The 25,852-nt window shown below is 40.0% G+C and overlaps 1 protein-coding gene across 1 annotated transcript in view; it reads left to right on the top strand.

Moving 5' to 3' along the window:
• LOC121372575 (ATP-dependent RNA helicase DDX18-like) overlaps positions 1 to 23,692 on the top strand; it is a 63,502-nt gene extending 39,810 nt beyond the window's left edge. The window contains exons 11-13 of the mRNA XM_041498974.1: positions 4,999 to 5,169; positions 11,217 to 11,394; positions 22,279 to 23,692. Coding sequence (XP_041354908.1) covers positions 4,999 to 5,169; positions 11,217 to 11,394; positions 22,279 to 22,415 — 486 coding nt within the window. The 3' untranslated portion in view covers positions 22,416 to 23,692. The remainder of the gene's footprint in view (positions 1 to 4,998; positions 5,170 to 11,216; positions 11,395 to 22,278) is intronic.
• Positions 23,693 to 25,852: the final 2,160 nt, after the last annotated feature.

Below are 25,852 nucleotides of genomic sequence, written 5' to 3' on the forward strand. Positions count from 1 at the left end.
ATTCCTAGAGTAGCAGGGTTCATCCTTCCCATAGCCAAATAAGCCATTGCAAATTTTTATACAAAGTGGCAACATTTAGTCGTTGGCTAATAAAATTTTCCGTACATTAACCAAGGAAATACTCCACATATCTGAAAATTGGCTAAACCAAGATGATTTCCTGTTTGAGCCCTGAAGGATGGCTAGCTGGATGGATGGATGGATAGTTGGCTAGCTATTGGATGGATGGATGGATGGATGGCTATTGGATAGATGGATGGATGGATGGCTATTGGATAGATGGATGGATGGATGGCTATTGGATAGATGGATGGATGGATGGCTATTGGATGGATGGATGGATGGCTATTGGATGGATGGATGGATGGCTATTGGATGGATGGCTATTGGATGGATGGATTGATGGATGGCTATTGGATGGATGGATGGATGGATATTGGATGGATGGATGGATGGCTATTGGATGGATGGATGGATGGCTATTAGATGGATGGATGGCTATTGAATGGATGGATGGATGGCTATTGGATGGATGGATGGCTATTGAATGGATGGATGGATGGCTATTGGATGGATGGATGGCTATTGAATGGATGGATGGCTATTGGATGGATGTATGGCTATTGGATGGATGGATGGATGGATGGCTATTGGATGGATGGATGGCTATTGGATGGATGGATGGCTATTGGATGGATGTATGGCTATTGAATGGATGGATGGCTATTGGATGGATGGATGGCTATTGGATGGATGGCTATTGGATGGATGGATGGCTATTGGATGGATGGCTATTGGATGGATGGATGGCTATTGAATGGATGGATGGCTATTGGATGGATGGATGTATGGCTATTGAATGGATGGATGGCTATTGGATGGATGGATGGATGGATGGCTATTGGATGGATGGATGGCTATTGGATGGATGGATGGCTATTGGATGGATGGATGGCTATTGGATGGATGGATAGCTATTGGATGGATGGCTATTGGATGGATGGATGGCTATTGGATGGATGGCTATTGGATGGATGGATGGATGGCTATTGGATGGATGGATAGCTCGCTATTAGATGGATGGATGGCTATTGGATAGATGGATGGATGGCTGGATGGCTATTGCATGGATAGATGAATATTGAGTGGCTGGCCAGGTGGATATTGAGTGGGTGGAAGGGTTTTATGTGGGTGGGTGTATAGATGGGTTATAAGACACCTCCACATAGGCTATTCTGCTGATTAGAAGGAGTGGTTCTTTTTTATTCATATTCCTATAGTCAAGGTAGTACATGCCATTTTGTTATACACCCTACTGTATTTAGTGATCATTAGAATATGTAGGTGTGTCTCTGTTAACACACCTTACTATCTGGCTCCCTGGTGGATCGATGGTAGGGTGGATGGGCTCAGTATTACAGAACTGTGATTCATTTCTGGGGTTTCAGAAATAAATGGGGTGTTTTAATGTTTAAATGCATTTTTTCTGCATAATATATTTTTATGTAAATAAGTGGATTTTTTTAACATTTATATGCATGTACAATCAAACCTCTAATAAGCTGCTACCAAAGGGAACTTTTAAAAATGGTATTTCAAGACAGGTGGCTGCTAAATGCAGGTCCCTTTATACAATGTTGTGGTGTTCTGTGATGTTGCTCATCTGTTACAAGCTGTGGTGTTTTGTGATGTTGCTCATCTGTTACAAGCTGTGGTGTTCTGTGATGTTGCTCATCTGTTACAAGCTGTGGTGTTCTGTAATGTTGCTCATCTGTTACAATATGTGGTGTTCTGTGATGTTGCATATCTGTTACAAGCTGTGGTGTTCTGTGATGTTGCTCATCTGTTACAAGCTGTGGTGTTCTGTGATGTTGCTCATCTGTTACAATATGTGGTGTTCTGTGATTTTGCTCATGTGTTACAATATGTGGTGTTCTGTGATGTTGCTCATCTGTTACACGCTGTGGTGTTCTGTGATGTTGCTCATCTGTTACAGTATGTGGTGTTCTGTGATGTTGCTCATCTGTTACAATATGTGGTGTTCTGTGATGTTGCTCATCTGTTACAATATGTGGTGTTCTGTGATTTTGCTCATTTGTTACAATATGTGGTGTTCTGTGATGTTGCTCATCTGTTACACGCTGTGGTGTTCTGTGATGTTGCTCATCTGTTACAGTATGTGGTGTTCTGTGATGTAGCTCATCTGTTACACGCTGTGGTGTTCTGTGATGTTGCTCATCTGTTACAGTATGTGGTGTTCTGTGATGTAGCTCATCTGTTACACGCTGTGGTGTTCTGTGATGTTGCTCATCTGTTACAGTATGTGGTGTTCTGTGATGTTGCTCATCTGTTACAGTATGTGGTGTTCTGTGATGTTGCTCATCTGTTACAGTATGTGGTGTACTGTGAGGTGTACTGTGATGTTGCTCATCTGTTACAAGCTGTGGTGTTCTGTGATGTTGCTCATTTGTTACAATGTGGTGTACTGTGATGTTGCTCATCTGTTACAATATGTGGTGTTCTGTGATGTAGCTCATCTGTTACAATATGTGGTTTTCTGTGATGTTACTCATCTGTTACAATATGTGGTGTTCTGTGATGTTACTCATCTGTTACAATATGTGGTGTTCTGTGATGTAGCTCATCTGTTACAATATGTGGTGTTCTGTGATGTTTCTGTTAGGAGAGCATTGCTACAAGTCTGCATGTTTTTTTCTTCACAAACGTCAGGATTTTATTTCATGTTTTAAAACCTGCTTAAGCCGGTGGGATTTTATCCTTGTTTTGTTCAATTCAGTTTTTTCTGGAATGGCGTTTGGAAGAAAGCCTTGATGTCTTGAATTACTCAGAGAAAAGCTTGCGTCTAAAGTTAGCATCATTATTGTTTTGTATGCCACTTGCTGCACATATGAAATGAGCACCGTTGAAAGGAATGTTTACTGAGCAGCAGTCCAGCATTGTTTAATCATCAGCTGTTCGGTCTGTGTTGGAAATACTGTGTCGTAAACTAGTTTCTCTGTTACACAGAAGATTTATTTTATTATACTGTAATAAGTTATCGTGCATTCATTTATTTATTTCTATGTATAGCAAGCATTGAATTTTTGGATATTTTTTTTAAGATTTTGTGGGTATGGTAAAAATTATGTAATATAGATATTTAGTTCTGATTTATTTTCAAATATTAATGAGCGATTTTATGATTTGGAAAAAACCCAGCTCTTTAAAATGGAATGAAACATAATAACTCACAGAGCTTTTTTAATACTTGAATTATACTTCATGTCTGATGAACCTCCTTCTCCCACCCCCACCTCCCCTTAAAACAAAGAAGCTTTATCAACTCCATTTTAATTTTAATAGGGGTTTTTTGGTGGGGGTTTTGTATGTGTCTACTAGTATATTATTTTACTATAATTTTTTTTATTTAATCCACATTAATGTCATAGCCTTAATGTTCACCAGCTTTCAGACTGGGAGGATGTTTGAAAGATGAGCATGCTTGAACCTTCAGTAGATATATCTGTATATACATGTTATATATGTACCACATGTGGTTGGTTGGTTGGTTGATTGGTAGTTTGTTGGTTCAACATACACATGTGCATTAATATGATAATTAGTTATTTCATGGATTGTTTTGAAACATTGTGTCAGAAGCATTGAGGAGTGTGGAGGGGGTGGGTAACTATAACTATAACTATATATAAAAGTAAAGTTTGTTTTATTTAACGACGCCACTAGAGCACATTGATTTTTAATCTTATCATCGGCTATTGGACGTCAAACATATGGTCATTCTGACACTGTTTTTAGAGGAAACCCGCTGTCGCCACATAGGCTACTCTTCTTTACGACAGGCAGCAAGGGATCTTTTATTTGCGCTTCCCACAGGCAGGATAGCACAAACCATGGCCTTTGTTAACCAGTTATGGATCACTGGTCGGTGCAAGTGGTTTACACCTACCCATTGAGCCTTGCGGAACACTCACTCAGGGTTTGGAGTCGGTATCTGGATTAAAAATCCCATGCCTCGACTGGGATCCGAACCCAGTACCTACCAGCCTGTAGACCGATGGCCTGCAACGACGCCACCGAGGCCGGTAACTATATATAAAGTCAAACCTGCCCTAGCTGCCACCTGTTCTCAGTTGTCACCTGCCTTAAACGGTCACTTTTTTCCTTCCCAAACGATTTATAATGTAAATGCACCTGTAATAAACGGTCACCTGTATTAGGTGGCCACAGTAAAGTTTTACTATTATATAAAAGGAATATTTTAACAACAGCGATATGGTGCAGCAAATAGCTGATGTTCACACCTTCAAGAATACTAGTACCCATTCAGTCCCGACATCTCTACTGTGTATCATTTAAGAAAGTATGACTCTGGAATGCATCTTAATTGCCTCTGGGCAGGCTAAGCTTGACATTTATAGATTCACTTTCTATGACAAAACACCGCATGAAGTAGGAATTAGATAATTAAATGGAAAAAGAAAGCAAACTTTTGAGAACGGTTAATTTAATACATTCCATTTGCATTATTTCTGAAGGAGGTGACATGTCAAAAGTTGATTTAAAGTCGGCAGTGGAGCATACATCCGTTGATTAGCAGTACAGACGGTAAAACAAGAAACAACAACAAATGTTTTAAAAACTATATATGTGGCAACCTATACTCGGCGGCCACCTGTCTTAAGCAGCCACTTTTATCTACTCCCTTATGTGACCGCTTAAGACAGGTCATATATATATAGTTTTATATATAGTTTTATATATAGTTAAATATATTATAGCCATCATGTCAGGAGAAGCTAGGGTTTTGAGTGGTCGTATAATAAGTATTCCTATTGTGTTGTTATAAGAAATTCAACATGCAGTTTATTTTATTTCAAGAGTATGTCCATTGTGTCAGAAGAACAGGGGGTTTTAGGTGGTTTTATCAAGCGTATATATACAGATGTTATGTACATGCAATTTGTTGTGTTATTTCAGGAGTACATCCATCGCGTTGGAAGGACAGCTCGAGGCGATGGTGGAGTCGGCCATGCACTTCTCATCCTCAGACCCGAGGAGCTGGGATTTCTCCGCTACCTCAAACAGGCCAAGGTTCCTCTCAACGAGTTTGAGTTTTCCTGGAGCAAAATATCAGACATTCAACCCCAGGTATGTTTTATAATGTCACAGATAAAATATCAGATATTCAACCCCAGGTATGTTTTATAATGTCACAGATAAAATATCAGATATTCATCTCCAGGTATGTTTTATAACTACACAGATAAAATATCAGATATTCAACCCCAGGTATGTTTTGTAATGCCACAGATAAAATATCAGACATTCAACCCCAGATATATTTTATAACACTGCAGATAAAATATCAGATATTCAACACCAGGTATGTTTTATAATTCCACAGATAAAATATCAGACATTCAACCCCAGGTATGTTTCATAATTCCACAGATAAAATATCAGATATTCAACCCCAGGTATGTTTTGTAATGCCACAGATAAAATATCAGACATTCAACCCCAGGTATGTTTTATAATTCCACAGATAAAATATCAGACATTCAACCCCAGGTATGTTTTATAACTACATATAAAATATCAGATATTCAACCCAGGTATGTTTTATAATGCCACAGATAAAATATCAGATATTCAACCACAGGTATGTTTTATAACACTGCAGATAAAATATCAGATATTCAACCTCAGGTATGTTTTATAACTACACAGATAAAATATCAGATATTCAACCCCAGGTATGTTTTATAATGCCACAGATAAAATATCAGATATTCAACCACAGGTATGTTTTATAACTACACAGATAAAATATCAGATGTTCAACCCCAGGTATGTTTTATAATGTCACAGATAAAATATCAGATATTCAACCCCAGGTATGTTTTATAACTACATAAATAAAATATCTGATATTCAACCCATCGTAGAGGTCTAAAATTAACGAGCTACTCTTGATTCACTAATATCAAAACCTATATTAGCTCGGCCATTTACCTTTCGACCGACCGTTCAAAATTGCGCCAAATTCCCTCAATCAAAATTGCTCACCCTTTTCTCTGACATTTAACTGCTCCATTCAAATTCCATAGCACCAACACCACCCCCACTCGCCTGCTACCGATTTGATCGGGCTGCTGGTGCTCCCTTGCACCTGCCAGTGCAGGCGGTCCCTCCTCTCCCCTCTCCCCTCCCCCCACCTTTCCTGTCATGGATGGAGGAGCCGGCCAAGGCCGGCTCTTGTGCCCATGACAAGCGTGCGCTACAACAGCTTGTTCTGAATGTGCACGTAAAACCCTATGACATGACATATTCAACCCCAGATACATTTTATAATGCCACAGATAAAATATCAGATATTCAACCACAGGTATGTTTTATAACTACGCAGATAAAATATCACATACAACTGCAGGTATGTTTTATAACTACGCAGATAAAATATCACATACAACTGCAGGTATGTTTTATAACTACGCAGATAAAATATCACATACAACTGCAGGTATGTTTTATAACTACGCAGATAAAATATCACATACAACCACAGGTATGTTTTATAACTACGCAGATAAAATATCACATACAACTGCAGGTATGTTTTATAACTACGCAGATAAAATATCACATACAACTGCAGGTATGTTTTATAACTACATAAATAAAATATCAGATATTCAACCCCAGGTATTTTTGTAACTCTAGGTAAAAAATGTATGCAATGTTATTTCATCTAGTACCACTGTGTCAAGTAGCCTTGTGCTTGAAACATGTACTGTAAAAAAAAAACAATTGTGCCGAACTAGGGTAGTCATAAACACTACCCGTTATCTTTGAAATGAGCAGCTTTACCCCCAATGTTTTGTGATTCACTTTATGGGTGAGGGTGGTAATGTTTATATCTGTGGTGTTTATGTCGACTGATGCTGCATGTCTGAGTTTTAGCCACATATGTTACTGTTGTCTGTTGGATGTGATTTGGTGGTATACACCCTATAGGGGTGTGCTGTTGTCTATTGGATGTGATTTGGTGGTATACACCCTATAGGGGTGTGCTGTTGTCTATTGGATGTGATTTGGTGGTATACACCCTATAGGGGTGTGCTGTTGTCTATTGGATGTGATTTGGTGGTATACACCCTATAGGGGTGTGCTGTTTGATCCATTTTTGCACTTTTCAGTTGACTTTGTTTTTTAATTTTATAATTATGTAAAAAAGATATTTTGTGTATAATTTTGCTTAGTCTTTAAAACTTAATAAAATTGTTGTTTATTTTATTTATTTGTTTTGAAAATTTATTAAAAATTTGCAGTGGAAGCATTGTTTTCACTTTTTCCTGTATAAAAATAATAAATGATGGAATGTCAGCGTTACATATACTGACAACATGAGATTAAGTGAAGGCAGAATGGTTGTAATTTAATTTCCCGAGCTACGTGGAAACTGAATTGGTGTTAAGCAAATGGCCACGAGCTGGCTTTCAGTTTTATCAGCCCAATTCCCGCGTGTGACATGACAGTTAACAGTGTCGATAACCCTTTAAGCAGTATAACTCACTTTGTTGTCTTTCTTTATGTTAACCCTTTAGATAACATCTCACTTTGTTGTCTTTCTTTATGTTAACCCTTTAGATAACATCTCACTTTGTTGTCTTTCTTTATGTTAACCCTTTAGATAACATCTCACTTTGTTGTCTTTCTTTATGTTAACCCTTTAGATAACATCTCACTTTGTTGTGTTTCTTTCTGTTAACCCTTTAGATAACATCTCACTTTGTTGTCTTTCTTTGTGTTAACCCTTTAGATAACATCTCACTTTGTTGTGTTTCTTTGTGTTAACCCATTAGATAACATCTCACTTTGTTGTGTTTCTTTGTGTTAACCCTTTAGATAACATCTCACTTTGTTGTGTTTCTTTCTGTTAACCCTTTAGATAACATCTCACTTTGTTGTGTTTCTTTGTGTTAACCCTTTAGATAACATCTCACTTTGTTGTGTTTCTTTCTGTTAACCCTTTAGATAACATCTTATTTTGTTGTGTTTCTTTGTGTTAACCCTTTAGATAACATCTCACTTTGTTGTGTTTCTTTCTGTTAACCCTTTAGATAACATCTCACTTTGTTGTGTTTCTTTGTGTTAACCCTTTAGATAACATCTCACTTTGTTGTGTTTCTTTGTGTTAACCCTTTAGATAACATCTTATTTTGTTGTGTTTCACTTTGTTGTGTTTCTTTGTGTTAACCCTTTAGATAACATCTCACTTTGTTGTGTTTCTTTGTGTTAACCCTTTAGATAACATCTCATTTTGTTGTGTTTCTTTGTGTTAACCCTTTAGATAACATCTCACTTTGTTGTGTTTCTTTCTGTTAACCCTTTAGATAACATCTCACTTTGTTGTGTTTCTTTCTGTTAACCCTTTAGATAACATCTCACTTTGTTGTGTTTCTTTGTGTTAACCCTTTAGATAACATCTCATTTTGTTGTGTTTCTTTGTGTTAACCCTTTAGATAACATCTCACTTTGTTGTGTTTCTTTGTGTTAACCCTTTAGATAACGTCTCACTTTGTTGTGTTTCTTTTGTGTTAACCCATTAGATAACATCTCACTTAGTTGTGTTTCTTTGTGTTAACCCTTTAGATAACATCTCACTTTGTTGTGTTTCTTTCTGTTAACCCTTTAGATAACATCTCACTTTGTTGTGTTTCTTTGTGTTAACCCTTTAGATAACATCTCACTTTGTTGTGTTTCTTTGTGTTAACCCTTTAGATAACGTCTCACTTTGTTGTGTTTCTTTGTGTTAACCCTTTAGATAACGTCTCACTTTGTTGTGTTTCTTTGTGTTAACCCTTTAGATAACATCTCACTTTGTTGTGTTTCTTTGTGTTAACCCATTAGATAACATCTCACTTTGTTGTGTTTCTTTCTGTTAACCCTTTAGATAACATCTCACTTTGTTGTGTTTCTTTGTGTTAACCCTTTAGATAACATCTCACTTTGTTGTGTTTCTTTGTGTTAACCCTTTAGATAACATCTCACTTTGTTGTGTTTCTTTGTGTTAACCCTTTAGATAACATCTCACTTTGTTGTGTTTCTTTGTGTTAACCCTTTAGATAACATCTTATTTTGTTGTGTTTCTTTGTGTTAACCCTTTAGATAACATCTCACTTTGTTGTGTTTCTTTCTGTTAACCCTTTACGTAACATAACTCACTTTTGTTGTTTCTTCAAGTGTTAACTCTTAAAATGACATACTGGTAACTCAGTTTGTTGTATTTCTTCATATCAACCCTTTACATATGACATAACTCAATTTGTTTCTTCATATTAGGCCTTTACATGACATAACTGAATTTGTTTCTTCATATTAACCCTTTATGTAACATAACTCATTTTGTTGTTTCTTCAAGAGTTAAATCTTTATATGACATAATTCAATTTGTTGTTTCTTCATATTAACCGTTTACATGACATAACTCAATTTGTTGTGTTTCTTGATGTCTTAACTCTTTATATGATAACTAACATTTTTCTTCATGTTAACCCTTTACATAACAATTCACATTGTTGTGTTTGTTCATGTTTATCCTTTGGCTTCTTCATGCATTAACCATTTATGTGATATTTCTTACTTTTTTGTATTTCTCCATGTGTTAACCCTTTACATGACATTTCTCATGTTAGTATTTTTTATGTGCACGGTTTGCAATGCAGGTGTGGGACACGAGGGGTGGGGGTGGGGAACAGATGCATCATCAAAATTGATTTTGTGGTTATTAATGACAATGTTTCTATACTGGGATGATGGACATAGCCCTTACATAACTCTGTTGTAGCATCTTACATTAACCATGGTACTTATTTTGTGTACAGTCATATTGTCCTTGTAAATGTAAATGTTATGAAGACACTTTTTTCTGTCTAGTAGTGCCCCCCCCCCCCCCCCCCCCCCCCCCCGTTTGCCCTGCATGCCTTCTTGCTTGTCTATCTCTCTTTTCTTCTTTTTTTTTTTTCTTCTTTTTTTTTTGGTACAAAATCCCACCCTATTCCAATACAATGTTTATTTATGAATGTGATATATACTTAAAATTTGGCTTTACTACGGTATATATATATATATTTCAAGCAAATTTAAATGGATTTTTTTTTACTTGTTTTACAAAATTGTGTAACATAAGCTCCAACTTATTTTTTACATTTACATATGTCTAGAATACCAATAGTTTACAAGAGTTGTTGATTTATTTACAAAAGAAAAAAACTTAGAGTGTAAATATCGGCATCACCGAATATGCATATGTTTTGTTTATTCGCAGCCTCGTTTAAATATTTTGTTGTTTGTAAAATAATTTTCCTTTTCCGCTCGTGTTGCCGTTTGTTGTGTTTCTTTAATTTAACAAGTCACTGCCCGTTTCATCTCTGCACATGCTTACAATTAGAGCTAGTTTGCCTCACCTGCCCCCAATTATCTGCTTCCTTCCTGATTGTTGCGTGCGTTCAGAGGTGCTGCTCTGCTCGTGGCAGACAGTGTGTAATTGCAGGTTCGGCAGTGCAAGTGGAAACTATTTAAACATAACGGCTGCATTAAACGTATGGGTAGCGCACCTCCTTGTAGCAGCATTCAGCGAATTAAACTGAAGTGTGTAACAACTTTTACCAATTTCACAGATAGTCGATGTCAGTTTGACATACTTCAGAATTTAGCTTATTTTTAAAACAACAACTGTTCCCCGGCAGCACAAGCCGAAGTAGTGCACGGGATGATGATAATTTTTCAGAGTAAGAGGCTGTTTGTGTTCATGGTTGGCCATTCTGTTTCTTAATCCACAGAAATGATAAATTAATCACTTATTTTGTGAGAAACTTGAATTAAATGTGAAACTTAACATTAAACTTTAATGCAAAAGTTGATACCGTCGCCACCATCAGAAAAGTAATACATAAATCTCACCTTTTTACTTCGTAAAAGTGAGATATTAAAAAAATTAAATTTAATAAAAAAAATATGTTGAAAATTAAGTCCAAACTACAATAAAGCACATTCTAATTTTATATACATGTACATGACATTGTATAAATATTAAATTTATAAGTTAATTTAATATACTTGATATAAATCTGAAAGCTAATTTTATATATTTGAAGTAAATGTGTACGTTAATTTTCTCCACTGTGTTTCAGCTGGAGAAGTTGATCAGTCAGAACTACTTTCTGCACAAGTCTGCACAGGAGGCGTACAAGTCTTACGTGAGGTCCTACGCATCACACAGTCTGAAGAACATCTACAATGTCAACACCCTCGACCTCAACAAGGTGGCACTCTCGTTTGGCTTTCAAGTGCCACCCTATGTCCACCTGGGTATCCTTTCACAAATACACTTGATGGGGAGGGGGTGCGGGGTGTGGTCCAGTGGTAAAGTGCTCGCAATCAATCCTCATCCAGGTCTATGTGGGGGTGGGATGTGGTCCAGTGGTAAAGTGCTCGCAATCAATCCTCATCCAGGTCTATGTGGGGGTGGGACGTAGCCCAGTGGTAAAGTGCTCGCAATCAATCCTCATCCAGGTCTATGTGGGGGTGGGACGTAGTCCAGTGGTAAAGTGCTCGCAATCAATCCTCATCCAGGTCTATCTGGGGGTGGGACGTAGCCCAGTGGTAAAGTGCTCGCAATCAATCCTCATCCAGGTCTATGTGGGGGTGGGACGTAGTCCAGTGGTAAAGTGCTCGCAATCAATCCTCATCCAGGTCTATCTGGGGGTGGGACGTAGCCCAGTGGTAAAGTGCTCGCAATCAATCCTCATCCAGGTCTATGTGGGGGTGGGACGTAGCCCAGTGGTAAAGTGCTCGCAATCAATCCTCATCCAGGTCTATGTGGGGGTGGGACGTAGCCCAGTGGTAAAGTGCTCACAATCAATCCTCATCCAGGTCTATGTGGGGGTGGGAAGTAGTCCAGTGGTAAAGTGCTCGCAATCAATCCTCATCCAGGTCTATCTGGGGGTGGGACGTAGTCCAGTGGTAAAGTGCTCGCAATCAATCCTCATCCAGGTCTATGTGGGGGTGGGACGTAGCCCAGTGGTAAAGTGCTCGCAATCAATCCTCATCCAGGTCTATCTGGGGGTGGGACGTAGTCCAGTGGTAAAGTGCTCGCAATCAATCCTCATCCAGGTCTATGTGGGGGTGGGACGTAGCCCAGTGGTAAAGTGCTCGCAATCAATCCTCATCCAGGTCTATGTGGGGGGTGGGAAGTAGTCCAGTGGTAAAGTGCTCGCAATCAATCCTCATCCAGGTCTATCTGGGGGTGGGACGTAGCCCAGTGGTAAAGTGCTCGCAATCAATCCTCATCCAGGTCTATGTGGGGGTGGGAAGTAGTCCAGTGGTAAAGTGCTCGCAATCAATCCTCATCCAGGTCTATCTGGGGGTGGGGAGTCCGTAAAGTCCAGTGGTAAAGTGCTCGCAATCAATCCTCATCCAGGTCTATGTGGGGGTGGGACGTAGTCCAGTGGTAAAGTGCTCGCAATCAATCCTCATCCAGGTCTATGTGGGGGTGGGAAGTAGTCCAGTGGTAAAGTGCTCGCAATCAATCCTCATCCAGGTCTATGTGGGGGTGGGACGTAGTCCAGTGGTAAAGTGCTCGCAATCAATCCTCATCCAGGTCTATGTGGGGGTGGGACGTAGCCCAGTGGTAAAGTGCTCGCAATCAATCCTCATCCAGGTCTATGTGGGGGTGGGAAGTAGTCCAGTGGTAAAGTGCTCGCAATCAATCCTCATCCAGGTCTATGTGGGGGTGGGACGTAGCCCAGTGGTAAAGTGCTCGCAATCAATCCTCATCCAGGTCTATGTGGGGGTGGGACGTAGCCCAGTGGTAAAGTGCTCGCAATCAATCCTCATCCAGGTCTATGTGGGGGTGGGACGTAGTCCAGTGGTAAAGTGCTCGCAATCAATCCTCATCCAGGTCTATGTGGGGGTGGGACGTAGCCCAGTGGTAAAGTGCTCGCAATCAATCCTCATCCAGGTCTATGTGGGGGTGGGAAGTAGTCCAGTGGTAAAGTGCTCGCAATCAATCCTCATCCAGGTCTATGTGGGGGTGGGATGTGGTCCAGTGGTAAAGTGCTCGCAATCAATCCTCATCCAGGTCTATGTGGGGGTGGGACGTAGCCCAGTGGTAAAGTGCTCGCAATCAATCCTCATCCAGGTCTATGTGGGGGTGGGACGTAGTCCAGTGGTAAAGTGCTCGCAATCAATCCTCATCCAGGTCTATGTGGGGGTGGGACGTAGTCCAGTGGTAAAGTGCTCGCAATCAATCCTCATCCAGGTCTATGTGGGGGTGGGACGTAGTCCAGTGGTAAAGTGCTCGCAATCAATCCTCATCCAGGTCTATGTGGGGGTGGGACGTAGTCCAGTGGTAAAGTGCTCGCAATCAATCCTCATCCAGGTCTATGTGGGGGTGGGACGTAGTCCAGTGGTAAAGTGCTCGCAATCAATCCTCATCCAGGTCTATGTGGGGGTGGGACGTAGCCCAGTGGTAAAGTGCTCGCAATCAATCCTCATCCAGGTCTATGTGGGGGTGGGACGTAGTCCAGTGGTAAAGTGCTCGCAATCAATCCTCATCCAGGTCTATGTGGGGGTGGGACGTAGCCCAGTGGTAAAGTGCTCGCAATCAATCCTCATCCAGGTCTATGTGGGGGTGGGACGTAGTCCAGTGGTAAAGTGCTCGCAATCAATCCTCATCCAGGTCTATGTGGGGGTGGGACGTAGCCCAGTGGTAAAGTGCTCGCAATCAATCCTCATCCAGGTCTATGTGGGGGTGGGATGTAGTCCAGTGGTAAAGTGCTCGCAATCAATCCTCATCCAGGTCTATGTGGGGGTGGGACGTAGTCCAGTGGTAAAGTGCTCGCAATCAATCCTCATCCAGGTCTATGTGGGGGTGGGACGTAGTCCAGTGGTAAAGTGCTCGCAATCAATCCTCATCCAGGTCTATGTGGGGGTGGTTTTGTAGTCCAGTTGTAAAGTGCTCGCAATCAATCCTCATCCAGGTCTGTGTGGGGGTGGGACGTAGCCCAGTGATAAAGTGCTCACTTGATACGCAGTTGGTTTAGGATCGATCCCCGTTGGTGGGCCCATTGGGCTCTTTCTCGTTCAGCCAGTGCACCACGACTGGTTTATCAAAGGTCGTGGTATGTACTGTCCTCTCTGTTGGATGATGCATATAAAAGATCACTTGCTGCTAATTGAAAAGAGTAGCCAATGAAGTGGCGACAGCGGGTTTCCTCTCTCAATATCTGTGTGGTCCTTAACCATATGTCCGACGCCATATAACCGTAAATAAAATGTGTTGAGTGCATCGTTAAATAAACCATTTCCTTCATGTCGCTCACATAAGTATAGTTTGCATAACTCATTGTCCGTTCACGTAATGAATTTATGACATCATTTTCATGTTCATGATGGGTTATATAAAAACGAAATAGGTCACCTGAATTTGTTCTTGCGTAACCCATAAATGGTTTACGCAGATTTTTATTTCTCAGACGGCATCTTGGGTGGGCCCACTGGGTCATTTCGCATTCCAGCCAGTGCTCCACAACTGGTATGACAATGGCTGTGGTATGTACTGTCCTGGTGCATATAAAAGATTCTTTTCTGCTAATTGAAGAGTAGCCCATGGCAGCAGTGGTTTTGTCTCTTTGTGTGGTCCGTAACCATATGTCTGATGCCATATAGACATAAATAAAATGTTGAGCCAGTCATTAAATAAAACATTTTTTCTTCTCTCCCCCCCCCCCCCCCCCCCCCCTGTTCCTAAAGACTAAGAAGAAATCCACAACTACCACATAGGTTACTTTTACCCATATAGCAGCAATGTTGTGTTATATGCATGCACATACATCAAGATGGGACAGCACAGTACCACCACAAGTTATGACATGCCAGCCATATAGCAGTGGTATCTCTTGTACACATTTCTAGTGATTTGAGAGATGTTATACTAAATGTATTAGAAGCAGCAGCAGTAGATTCCCACATCTTGATGTAATTATAGCGGATTATTGAATGGAAGACCAGATGTACCGTGAAACTGTGTCTGTGAAACTGTGTCTGTGTCGGGACACGGCTGTTTGAGGTCAGATGCCACTGACAAGTGAACATGTTAAGTAATAACTAACACACTCATCTCAATCAATGTATTCTCAGAATAGTCGTCATCCATTATTAACATGAATGATAACTGTTAATGTATTATCAGTGGGTGGATGGAGATCTTTTAGATGGATGGGCATATGTGTTTTAGGGGTGGCTCACTAGATGTTTAGGGTGGTTCAGGCCCATAGGAATGACATCTGGAGGGAGGGGGTGCACAGTCTGTAGTGGAGGGGAGTGGCCACATGCCAAATTTTTATGTTTATTTATATAGGGAAGGACCAAAAAAAAAAAAAAAAAGTACATTTTCATCTTTGAGTGAGGGTTGGTGGCACGGAAGCCCCAGCCACCCCCACCCCCCTCCCCACTGGTTCTTATGGGCCTTTGGTGAGATAGTTGTTTAGATTGGTCAAGTATATATTCTGTTGGATGTCTAGGTAGATATATTCAGATGAGTGTATTTGCTGTGGATGCATGGGTACATGATGTTTTGGAATCAATGAATGTTGTGTTATCCGTGCATCATGACGACATCTTGTACAAGCGTAAAGGTCAGTCAGTATGGACAGTTCAGTCACAGCCGACGGCTACGTTTGTCTGGCTCGTTTAATTCTGGACCTCCAGATGGGTTTACACTACTACTTATTACGACTGATTGAAGACCTTCCTGGCCTGTCGTACATTAGGACACATTGCTTTTAACTGGGCAGTGAGTAAAAAGGTTTGATTTGCGATTCACTGTGAGCAGTCAGTAAGTGCTGCAGTGTGGTATTTACATCCACCTCCATGATGTATGGTGCTGGGGAGAGATGTGCCGAAAACTCCTCGCTTTTAGTCTGCTGGCCATTTATCACGGTTGTGTTTTAAATTTGTACTCCTGTCAGATGTAAGGGAGATAACTGGAGCTTTACGAGTGCGGTCGATGGCTCTAGCTTCAGTTATTAATATATATGGTGAAAGGTGCTGACTTCTTTCTTACTGCTGTGACTAATGGTGGTTGCAGAGCTGGTGCGTTCAGACATTTTCTTATTTTGTGTAGCGAGGGCTGGGAACGAATATAGAAAAGTCATTATTGCAAACATTCCTTAGATGCAGCCATAGTTTATTTTTAAATGCATTAGGATATTGATAGTACAGTGTTAAGGTGTAGAAACGAGTAGTGTAAATAAAAAGTGACTCCTGGCTTTTAAAGGCATGGTGTCGTGGATGATGACTTTATTTACGTCCAGTATTGGATTAGTTAGAGGGTGGAACGTAGCCCAGTGGTAAAGCACTCGCCTGATGTGCGGTTGGTTTGGGATCGATCCCTGTTGGTGGGCACATTGGGCTATTTCTCATTGTAATCATTGCACCACTACTGGTATATCAAAGGCTGTGGTATGTGCTATCCTGTTTGTGAGATTAGTATATATGAAAATATAGCGTGTTTTCTAAGACTGTCAAAATCACTGAATGTTTTAAATCCAATAGCCAATGATTAATAAATAAATGTACTCTAGTGGTGTCATTAAACAAAACAAACTTTTGAATTAGATATGAAATTTATGTTAACTTGGAATGCTAAACATCACTATTTACCACCGTTACACTGGGTTTACACAGGTGATTGTTAGTATCAGGTGACTGTTTGTGGGAAAACTTGGTTGTGGAAATAAAATGTGATGTAATGTACTGTAAGTTACCAGACATGATAGGAAGGGAATATAACATGCATCTCGCAGACATCATTAAAATCCTTGGCATGTAGCATTACGTACAAGTTATAAAAGTGGATACTGTTTGCTGATACATCCAGCAAATAGACATTATTACTTACTATGATGGTTATGTAATGTGTGTTATTGATTTTCGTACAAACACCAGACCTGCCAAAAACCGAACTGGTAGTCTGCATTATAGCTCGTCTCTGATGAATTGTCCATGGTGATGTAACTTGCAGGAATTCACTGATGGAGCAAAACGAGAGGAAAATATATATAACACCTTGTGCAAACACATTACACTGGTGAGGTCTGTAGCTGCTGTCTTGTATTGAAAAACAAGACAACCATAATACAGGTTTTTTCTTCTCGTAATAACTATTTACATCCCTGTTCACTTGGTCTTGTCTCTTCTTGTTTGTTGTTTTTTTACCCACTTTGATCTTATGTGATGGCAATTTTGTTGTTGTTTGTTAGTCCATTCCTTCAAACTAATCAAATATTTATCTAACCTACAATCCATCAGACCTTGACATTTGAGGGGAGTAATCACCGTTTCTTCTCATCACTCCCCCGAGACTAGTTCAAGGAGAATAGTTTTAACACCTATTAGCATATAATTTGGTGGGGTTTTTAAGTATTCTTGAAAAAGGATTAAATGTCAATCCTCAGTATGGTAATAACAAAAATGGCTCTCCATAATCTAAAATTAGTGGAGCAATTGATCAGCCCACATTTTTTTTCCACAGCAAGGTCTACATCCATCTAACCAGTAGGGGTAGAACTTAGCCCTGTGGTAAAGCAAATGCCAGATGCACATTTCTCGTCCCTGTCCATATTCCACAAGTGGTGTAATAACGACTGTATCCTATATGTGGGATGCTGCATATACAAGTTCTCTTGATGCTAATTGGAGAGAGTCACCCATTGCATGGCTGTGATATTTATATTTTGCACAGCTTTTTACACTCCGTTCTTAATTTATATTCATGTTGATTGTGAATTCATTTATATTTTTATCATTGTTTGACATCCAATGGCCAATGTATTTTCATTCATTCATTCATTCCTCTGTCATTATCTTAATCATATATCCAATGCCACATAACCTTAATTAAAATGTGTTGGGTGCGTTGTTAAAACATTCCTTCCTTCCATTTAACTATGTTTTCCATCTATTCACCCATTTAGTCTATAACAGGAATCCATAAAACCAGACCCTCCATCTGTACATGTTTTCATGTAGTCTGGACAGTTTGTAGCTACACAGGTACAACATTGACCCTCAATGCAATAGGTTGTAAGATCATTCACCCTCCTCGGTGCAATAGATTGTAAGATCATTCACCTTCAGTGCATTAGGTTGTAAGATCATTCACCCTCAGTGCAATAGGTTGTAAGATCATTCACCCTCAGTGCAACAGGTTCTAAGATCATTCACCCTCAGTGCAATAGGTTGTAAGATCATTCACCCTCAGTGCAAGAGGTTGTAAGATCATTCACCCTCAGTGCAATAGGTTGTAAGATCACTCACCCTCAGTGCAATAGGTTGTAAGATCATTCACCCTCAGTGCAATAGGTTGTAAGATCATTCGCCCTCAGTGCAATAGGTTGTAAGATCATTCTCCATCAGTGCAATAGGTTGTAAGATCATTCACCCTCAGTGCAATAGGTTGTAAGATCACTCACCCTCAGTGCAATAGGTTGTAAGATCATTCGCCCTCAGTGCAATAGGTTGTAAGATCATTCGCCCTCAGTGCAATAGGTTGTAAGATCATTCACCATCAGTGCAATAGGTTGTAAGATCATTCATCCTCAGTGCAATAAGTTGTAAGATGATTCGCCCTCGGTGCAATAGGTTGTAAGATGATTCGCCCTCAGTGCAATAGGTTGTAAGATGATTCGCCCTCAGTGCAATAGGTTGTAAGATCATTCGCTCTCAGTGCAATAGGTTGTAAGATCATTCGCCCTCAGTGCAATAAATCATTCACCCTCAGTGCAATAGGTTGTAAAATAATTCGCCCTCGGTGCAATAGGTTGTAAGATGATTCGCCCTCGGTGCGATAGGTTGTAAGATGATTCGCTCTCGGTGCGATAGGTTGTAAGATGATTCGCCCTCGGTGCAATAGGTTGTAAGATGATTCGCCCTCAGTGCAATAGGTTGTAAGATCATTCGCCCTCGGTGCAATAGGTTGTAAGATCATTCGCCCTCAGTGCAATAGGTTGTAAGATCATTCGCCCTCAGTGCAATAATAGATTTTGTTTCAGCCCAGTGAGAACCCCTGAAAGTGGTGTTTTAAAAAACTGTGGTATGTGCTGTTCTATCAAAATATGTATGTAAAAGATCCTTGCCGGTTGTCAGTAGAAATATGTTACATGTAGCGGAAGTAAAAGATCCTTGCCAGTTGTCAGTAGAAGTATGTTACATGTAGCGGAAGTAAAAGATCCTTGCCAGTTGTCAGTAGAAGTATGTTACATGTAGCGGAAGTAAAAGATCCTTGCCGGTTGTCAGTAGGAGTATGTTACATGTAGCGGAAGTAAAAGATCCTTGCCGGTTGTCAGTAGAAGTGTATGTTACATGTAGCGGAAGTAAAAGATCCTTGCCGGTTGTCAGTAGGAGTGTATATTACATGTAGCGGAAGTAAAAGATCCTTGCCGGTTGTCACTAGGAGTGTGTTAAATGTAGCGAAAGTAAAAGATCCTTGCCAGTTGTCACTAGGAGTGTATGATACATGTAGGGGAAGTAAAAGATCCTTGCCGGTTGTCAGTAGGAGTATGTTACATGTAGCGGAAGTAAAACATCCTTGCTGGTTGTCAGTAGGAGTGTATGTTATATGTACATAGCGGAAGTAAAAGATCCTTGCCAGTTGTCAGTAGGAGTATGTTACATGTAGCGGAAGTAAAAGATCCTTGCCAGTTGTCAGTAGAAGTATGTTACATGTAGCGGAAGTAAAAGATCCTTGCTGGTTGTCAGTAGGAGTGTATGTTACATGTAGCGGAAGTAAAAGATCCTTGCCAGTTGTCAGTAGAAGTATGTTACATGTAGCAGAAGTAAAAGATCCTTGCCGGTTGTCAGTAGGAGTATGTTACATGTAGCGGAAGTAAAAGATCCTTGCCGGTTGTCAGTAGGAGGGTATGTTACATGTAGCGGAAGTAAAAGATCCTTGCCGGTTGTCAGTAGGAGTGTATGTTACATGTAGCGTAAGTAAAAGATCCTTGCCGGTTGCCAGTAGGAGTGTATGTTACATGTAGCGGAAGTAAAAGATCCTTGCCGGTTGTCACTAGGAGTGTATGTTACATGTAGCGGAAGTAAAAGATCCTTGCCGGTTGTCACTAGGAGTGTATGTTACATGTAGCAAAAGTAAAAGATCCTTGTCGGTTGTCACTAGGAGTGTATGTTACATGTAGGGGAAGTAAAAGATCCTTGCTGGTTGTCAGTAGGAGTGTATGTTACATGTACATAGCGGAAGTAAAAGATCCTTGCCAGTTGTCAGTAGGAGTATGTTACATGTAGCGGAAGTAAAAGATCCTTGCCGGTTGTCAGTAGAAGTATGTTACATGTAGCGGAAGTAAAAGATCCTTGCTGGTTGTCAGTAGGAGTGTATGTTACATGTACATAGCAGAAGTAAAAGATCCTTGCCAGTTGTCAGTAGGAGTATGTTACATGTAGCGGAAGTAAAAGATCCTTGCTGGTTGTCAGTAGGAGTGTATGGTACATAGCGGAAGTAAAAGATCCTTGCCAGTTGTCAGTAGGAGTATGTTACATGTAGCGGAAGTAAAAGATCCTTGCCAGTTGTCAGTAGGAGTATGTTACATGTAGCGGAAGTAAAAGATCCTTGCCAGTTGTCAGTAGAAGTATGTTACATGTAGAGGAAGTAAAAGATCCTTGCTGGTTGTCAGTAGGAGTGTATGTTACATGTAGCGGAAGTAAAAGATCCTTGCCAGTTGTCAGTAGAAGTATGTTACATGTAGCGGAAGTAAAAGATCCTTGCCGGTTGTCAGTAGGAGTATGTTACATGTAGCGGAAGTAAAAGATCCTTGCCGGTTGTCAGTAGGAGTGTATGTTACATGTAGCGGAAGTAAAAGATCCTTGCCAGTTGTCAGTAGGAGTGTATGTTACATGCAGCGGAAGTAAAAGATCCTTGCCGGTTGTCACTAGGAGTGTATGTTACATGCAGGGGAAGTAAAAGATCCTTGCCGGTTGTCACTAGGAGTATGTTACATGTAGCGGAAGTAAAAGATCCTTGCCGGTTGTCACTAGGAGTATGTTACATGTAGGGGAAGTAAAAAATCCTTGCCAGTTATCAGTAGGAGTATGTTACATGTAGCGGAAGTAAAAGATCCTTGCCAGTTGTCAGTAGGAGTATGATACATGTAGCGGTAGGAAAAGATCCTTGCCAATTGTCAGTAGAAGTATGTTATATGTAGCAGAAGTAAAAGATCCTTGCCGGTTGTCAGTAGGAGTATGTTACATGTAGCGGAAGTAAAAGATCCTTGCCGGTTGTCAGTAGGAGTGTATGTTACATGTAGCGGAAGTAAAAGATCCTTGCCGGTTGTCTGTAGGAATGTATGTTACATGTAGCGGAAGTAAAAGATCCTTGCCAGTTGTCAGTAGGAATGTATGTTACATGTAGGGGAAGTAAAAGATCCTTGCCGGTTGTCAGTAGGAGTGTATGTTACATGTAGGGGAAGTAAAAGATCCTTGCCTGTTGTCAGTAGGAGTGTTACATGTAGGGGAAGTAAAAGATCCTTGCTGGTTGTCAGTAGGAGTGTATGTTACATGTAGCGGAAGTAAAAGATCCTTGCCAGTTGTCAGTAGGAGTATGTTACATGTAGCGGAAGTAAAAGATCCTTGCCAGTTGTCAGTAGGAGTGTATGTTACATGTAGCGGAAGTAAAAGATCCTTGCCAGTTGTCAGTAGGAGTATGTTACATGTAGCGGAAGTAAAAGATCCTTGCTGGTTGTCAGTAGGAGTGTATGTTACATGTAGCGGAAGTAAAAGATCCTTGCCGGTTGTCAGTAGGAGTGTATGTTACATGTAGGGGAAGTAAAAGATCCTTGCCGGTTGTCAGTAGGATTGTTACATGTAGGGGAAGTAAAATATCCTTGCTGGTTGTCAGTAGGAGTATGTTACATGTAGCAGAAGTAAAAGATCCTTGCTGGTTGTCAGTAAGAGTATGTTACATGTAGCAGAAGTAAAAGGTCCTTGCTGGTTGTCAGTAGGAGTGTATGTTACATGTAGCGGAAGTAGGTTTTCTCTTTATCCATTGTTAGACTGAATGTTAAAATAACCATGTTAAATACCAAGTGGCTATAGTTTAAAATACATGTATTTGAAAGTTTAAAAATAACATTCCTTTCCTTTGCATCCATGTTGTCTTTTCTGTTTCCTTAACCATTTGAACAGATGTCAATGCCAGCAAGAGTGAACGTATTCAGAAGCGTGGAGGAGGTGGTGGCTTTGGGTATCAGCGCAGCAAGTTTACCCAGAAGACGAAGATCTACAAGAACATTGGTGAAGGCAAGAAGAGAGCCCGGCACTAGCAGGAGAACACATGTTAGACAGACGCTAATGGTCATGTTGGAGGCTTCTTGTCATGTTGGAGGCTTGTCTAGAGGCTTCTTGTCATGTTGCAGGCTTCTTGTCTGGAGGCTTCTTGTCATATTGGAGGCTTCTTGTCATGTTGGAGGCTTCTTGTCCTGTTGGAGGCTTCTTGTCTGGAGACTTCTTGTCATGTTAGAGGCTTCTTGTCATGTTGGAGGCTTCTTGTCATGTTGGAGGCTTCTTGTCTGGAGGCTTCTTTTTATGGGACATCTGCTTACTGAGATGTCTGTCCATAGAGTCGAGATGCTTACATCCAAACATTGGTTGGCAGCTGATGTTAACCAGGAGCTAAATATCTTGCATAGGTCTACTTGACAGATCTACACTCTTAAGTCTTTAGGTCTAGATCTTTAGAGATCTACCCTACAGGTATATTTAAGACTATATTTTTAGGTCTATTTTACAGGTCTGGGGTCTATTTCACAAAACATTGTAAGTTTATGTCTGTGACTAGCAGTCATATCAGACATATATTTGGATATACATTTACATGTGTTTGGCATCTAAAATTACATCATCACGGAAGATGGAGTATTTTAAAGACAAATGAAATATGTGTACTACAAACTGTATTGGGTGTGCATGCAAAATTAGGCTTACAATGTTTTGTAAAATTGAGCCCTGATTTATAGGTCTGTAGACCAAACCTATGTCAAGCATTCACATGAGACTAATAAAATGTGTGCCTGATTAATACAGATTAATAGTTATATACTATAATATATTACAATACTGTACACAACAAATGAAGTAGATTGGTCCTTGTTCTTAAGAAAAGTGTACAATTTTAAAGCAATATATTATGTCACTGAACGATAGATTCCATTTCTTTATAGTTTAGTGCATTTTGGTGAAATAATTTCCACTTTCACTTTTTAACTTACACAACAACTTGGCATTAATTTTAGAACAAAGTTATGTTATAGAAGAATGCATCATCTTCACAAATATTACAAGGTGTAATATTGACAGTGTCGATGCTGAATCTTTTATGTTTAATGCAATGTGTACATAGTATGTGTTGTACTATAGAGAATATGCATAGCACTATTCATTTAACAGACATTTCCATTTAGATACGTGAAAAGTATACTATTAGGATGAATTCATCATTGTTCTGGTGATAGTAGGCTACTTGTTTTTAAATTGTCATGAAGTTCACCAACCACTACCATTATATTATGGCAGCATATGTGTAATAAAAAATTTAATATCACTGTTTTGGTTTATCTGTAAATAGAGTATTAAAGGTGGTACCCAGAATTAAATATAACTTGTATACATGTATGTTGTAGTATACATGTATGTTGTAGTATACATGTAGGTTGTAGTATACATGTAGGTTGTAGTATACATGTAGGTTGTAGTATACATGTAGGTTGTATACATGTATGTTGCAGTATACATGTATGTTGCAGTATACATGTATGTTGCTGTATACATGTAGGTAGTATACATGTAGGTTGTATACATGTATGTTGTAGTATACATGTATGTTGTAGTATACATGTATGTTGTAGTATACATGTATGTTGCTGTATACATGTAGGTTGTAGTATACATGTAGGTAGTATACATGTATGTTGTAGTATACATGTAGGTAGTATACATGTAGGTTGTAGTATACATGAAGGTTGTAGTATACATGTAGGTTGTATACATGTAGGTTGTAGTATACATGTAGGTTGTAGTATACATGTAGGTTGTAGTATACATGTAGGTAGTATACATGTATGTTGCTGATCATGTTGGTCTTTGAGGGCAGGACACCGCCCAGTGGTAAAATGCTTGTTTGATGTGCAGTCAGTCTAGGATCAATCCCTGTCGGTGGACCCATTGGGCTATTTCTCGTTCCAGCCAGTGTACCACGACTGGTATATCAAAGGCCATGGTATGTGCCATTATGTGTGGGTGGTGCATATAAAATATCCCTTAATACTAATGGGGTAAATGTAGCAGGTTTTCTCTCTAAGATTTGACATGCAATAGCCAATGATTAATAAATCAATGTGCTCTAGTGGTGTCGTTAAACAAAACAAACTTTTAACTTTGTCTCTAAAAAGCCAGAGGAATTGTCAAGTATTCAATAGCCTGTGATTACGTAATCATTGTGCTCTATTGGTGTCGTTAAAGAAAACAAACGTGTAACTTTTAAATCTCTGGCTCTCTCGGCTTCAGTCCCAGGTCTAATGGCTGTCCAGGTTCTGAGTGTGTATCAATAGACAACACGTTGTACGAGGAATCCACTGCTTCGTTCTCGCATTCCTTTTACGACCTGCTCTTCACGACGTGGCTTGCTCGTGCACTGGCTAAATGTGCGTGGTTGTAGAGTCAGATGTCGTGTTCTATTGATTGCAATTTCCTGCTTCTGTGGTACTTAAAGGACTTGTTAAACCAGAAACAAGCCATAAACGGACGCGGCATAATGCAAGCATGCTTCTAATCACCGTCCCGAAACCGCCGACGACACTGACGAGTTTCCGTAATGGGAAAATAGAAAACCGTTTCATGGGCACGGTTCCAATACTTAATGGCGGTCAACTGTGCTTTGATCACCGTTTGATTGCCGACCTTATAATTAATGGTAGAAGGGTTTTATTGACACGGATTCTCGTAATAAAGCGACAAGCAAAGTCATCAATCCGAATTTCAGACGACGTTTTGATGGGAGATATCGCGACTGAAGGGGAAAACACAGAAATCTATTTCTCTGATTAAAGAAAAGCGGTACATGGAAAGCAAACAAATATTTGCATTTCTCCACCAATTATCTTGTAAAGGAATAATGATGCTTCCATCTTTAGTCAATCACTTGAGGTCAAGCTTCAGATGCTTTCGCCAAATCGCTGTCCCCGGACATTTGTGTGCTGCCCTGTGTTCGCGAACTATTTGACGGTCTTCTATGTAGTCGTTTTGTTTAACATGAAGCGCATAAATGAGTCTAGAGAACATTTTTCTTCTCATTCCGGCCGAAGTTCAGGCAGCCGTTTTTTGCTAAACGTTTTCAAAATGTTTTGACTGGTTCCTAAAGTGTGGTCATTTGGTTTACTGAGTAGCTTGAAATAACGAAAACCAGTTTAGCGAACGTTAGTGACAAAAGTCAGGCAGAAGTAAGCCCAGTCCCAAGTTAATCCAGCTAACGTTCGCAAACTATTTGATTGGTTCCTGACGTAGTTATTTGGTTTACCGTGAAGCACATAAACCAGCATAGCGAACATTTTTGTTTTTTGTTTTGTTTTGTCTGTCTGAACTCGGCCCTGGTACCCTCGATAATACATCACCGTGCTAGTCGTCAAGCCGTCACCCACGCTCTCGCATCCACTGGCCATCCCCGTTGTCGGTGATTCACGAGAATTCTAGTGTGCTTTTAACATTG

The sequence above is a fragment of the Gigantopelta aegis genome, chromosome 4 (genome assembly GCF_016097555.1).
Source record: "Gigantopelta aegis isolate Gae_Host chromosome 4, Gae_host_genome, whole genome shotgun sequence".
Classification (NCBI taxonomy): domain Eukaryota; kingdom Metazoa; phylum Mollusca; class Gastropoda; order Neomphalida; family Peltospiridae; genus Gigantopelta; species Gigantopelta aegis.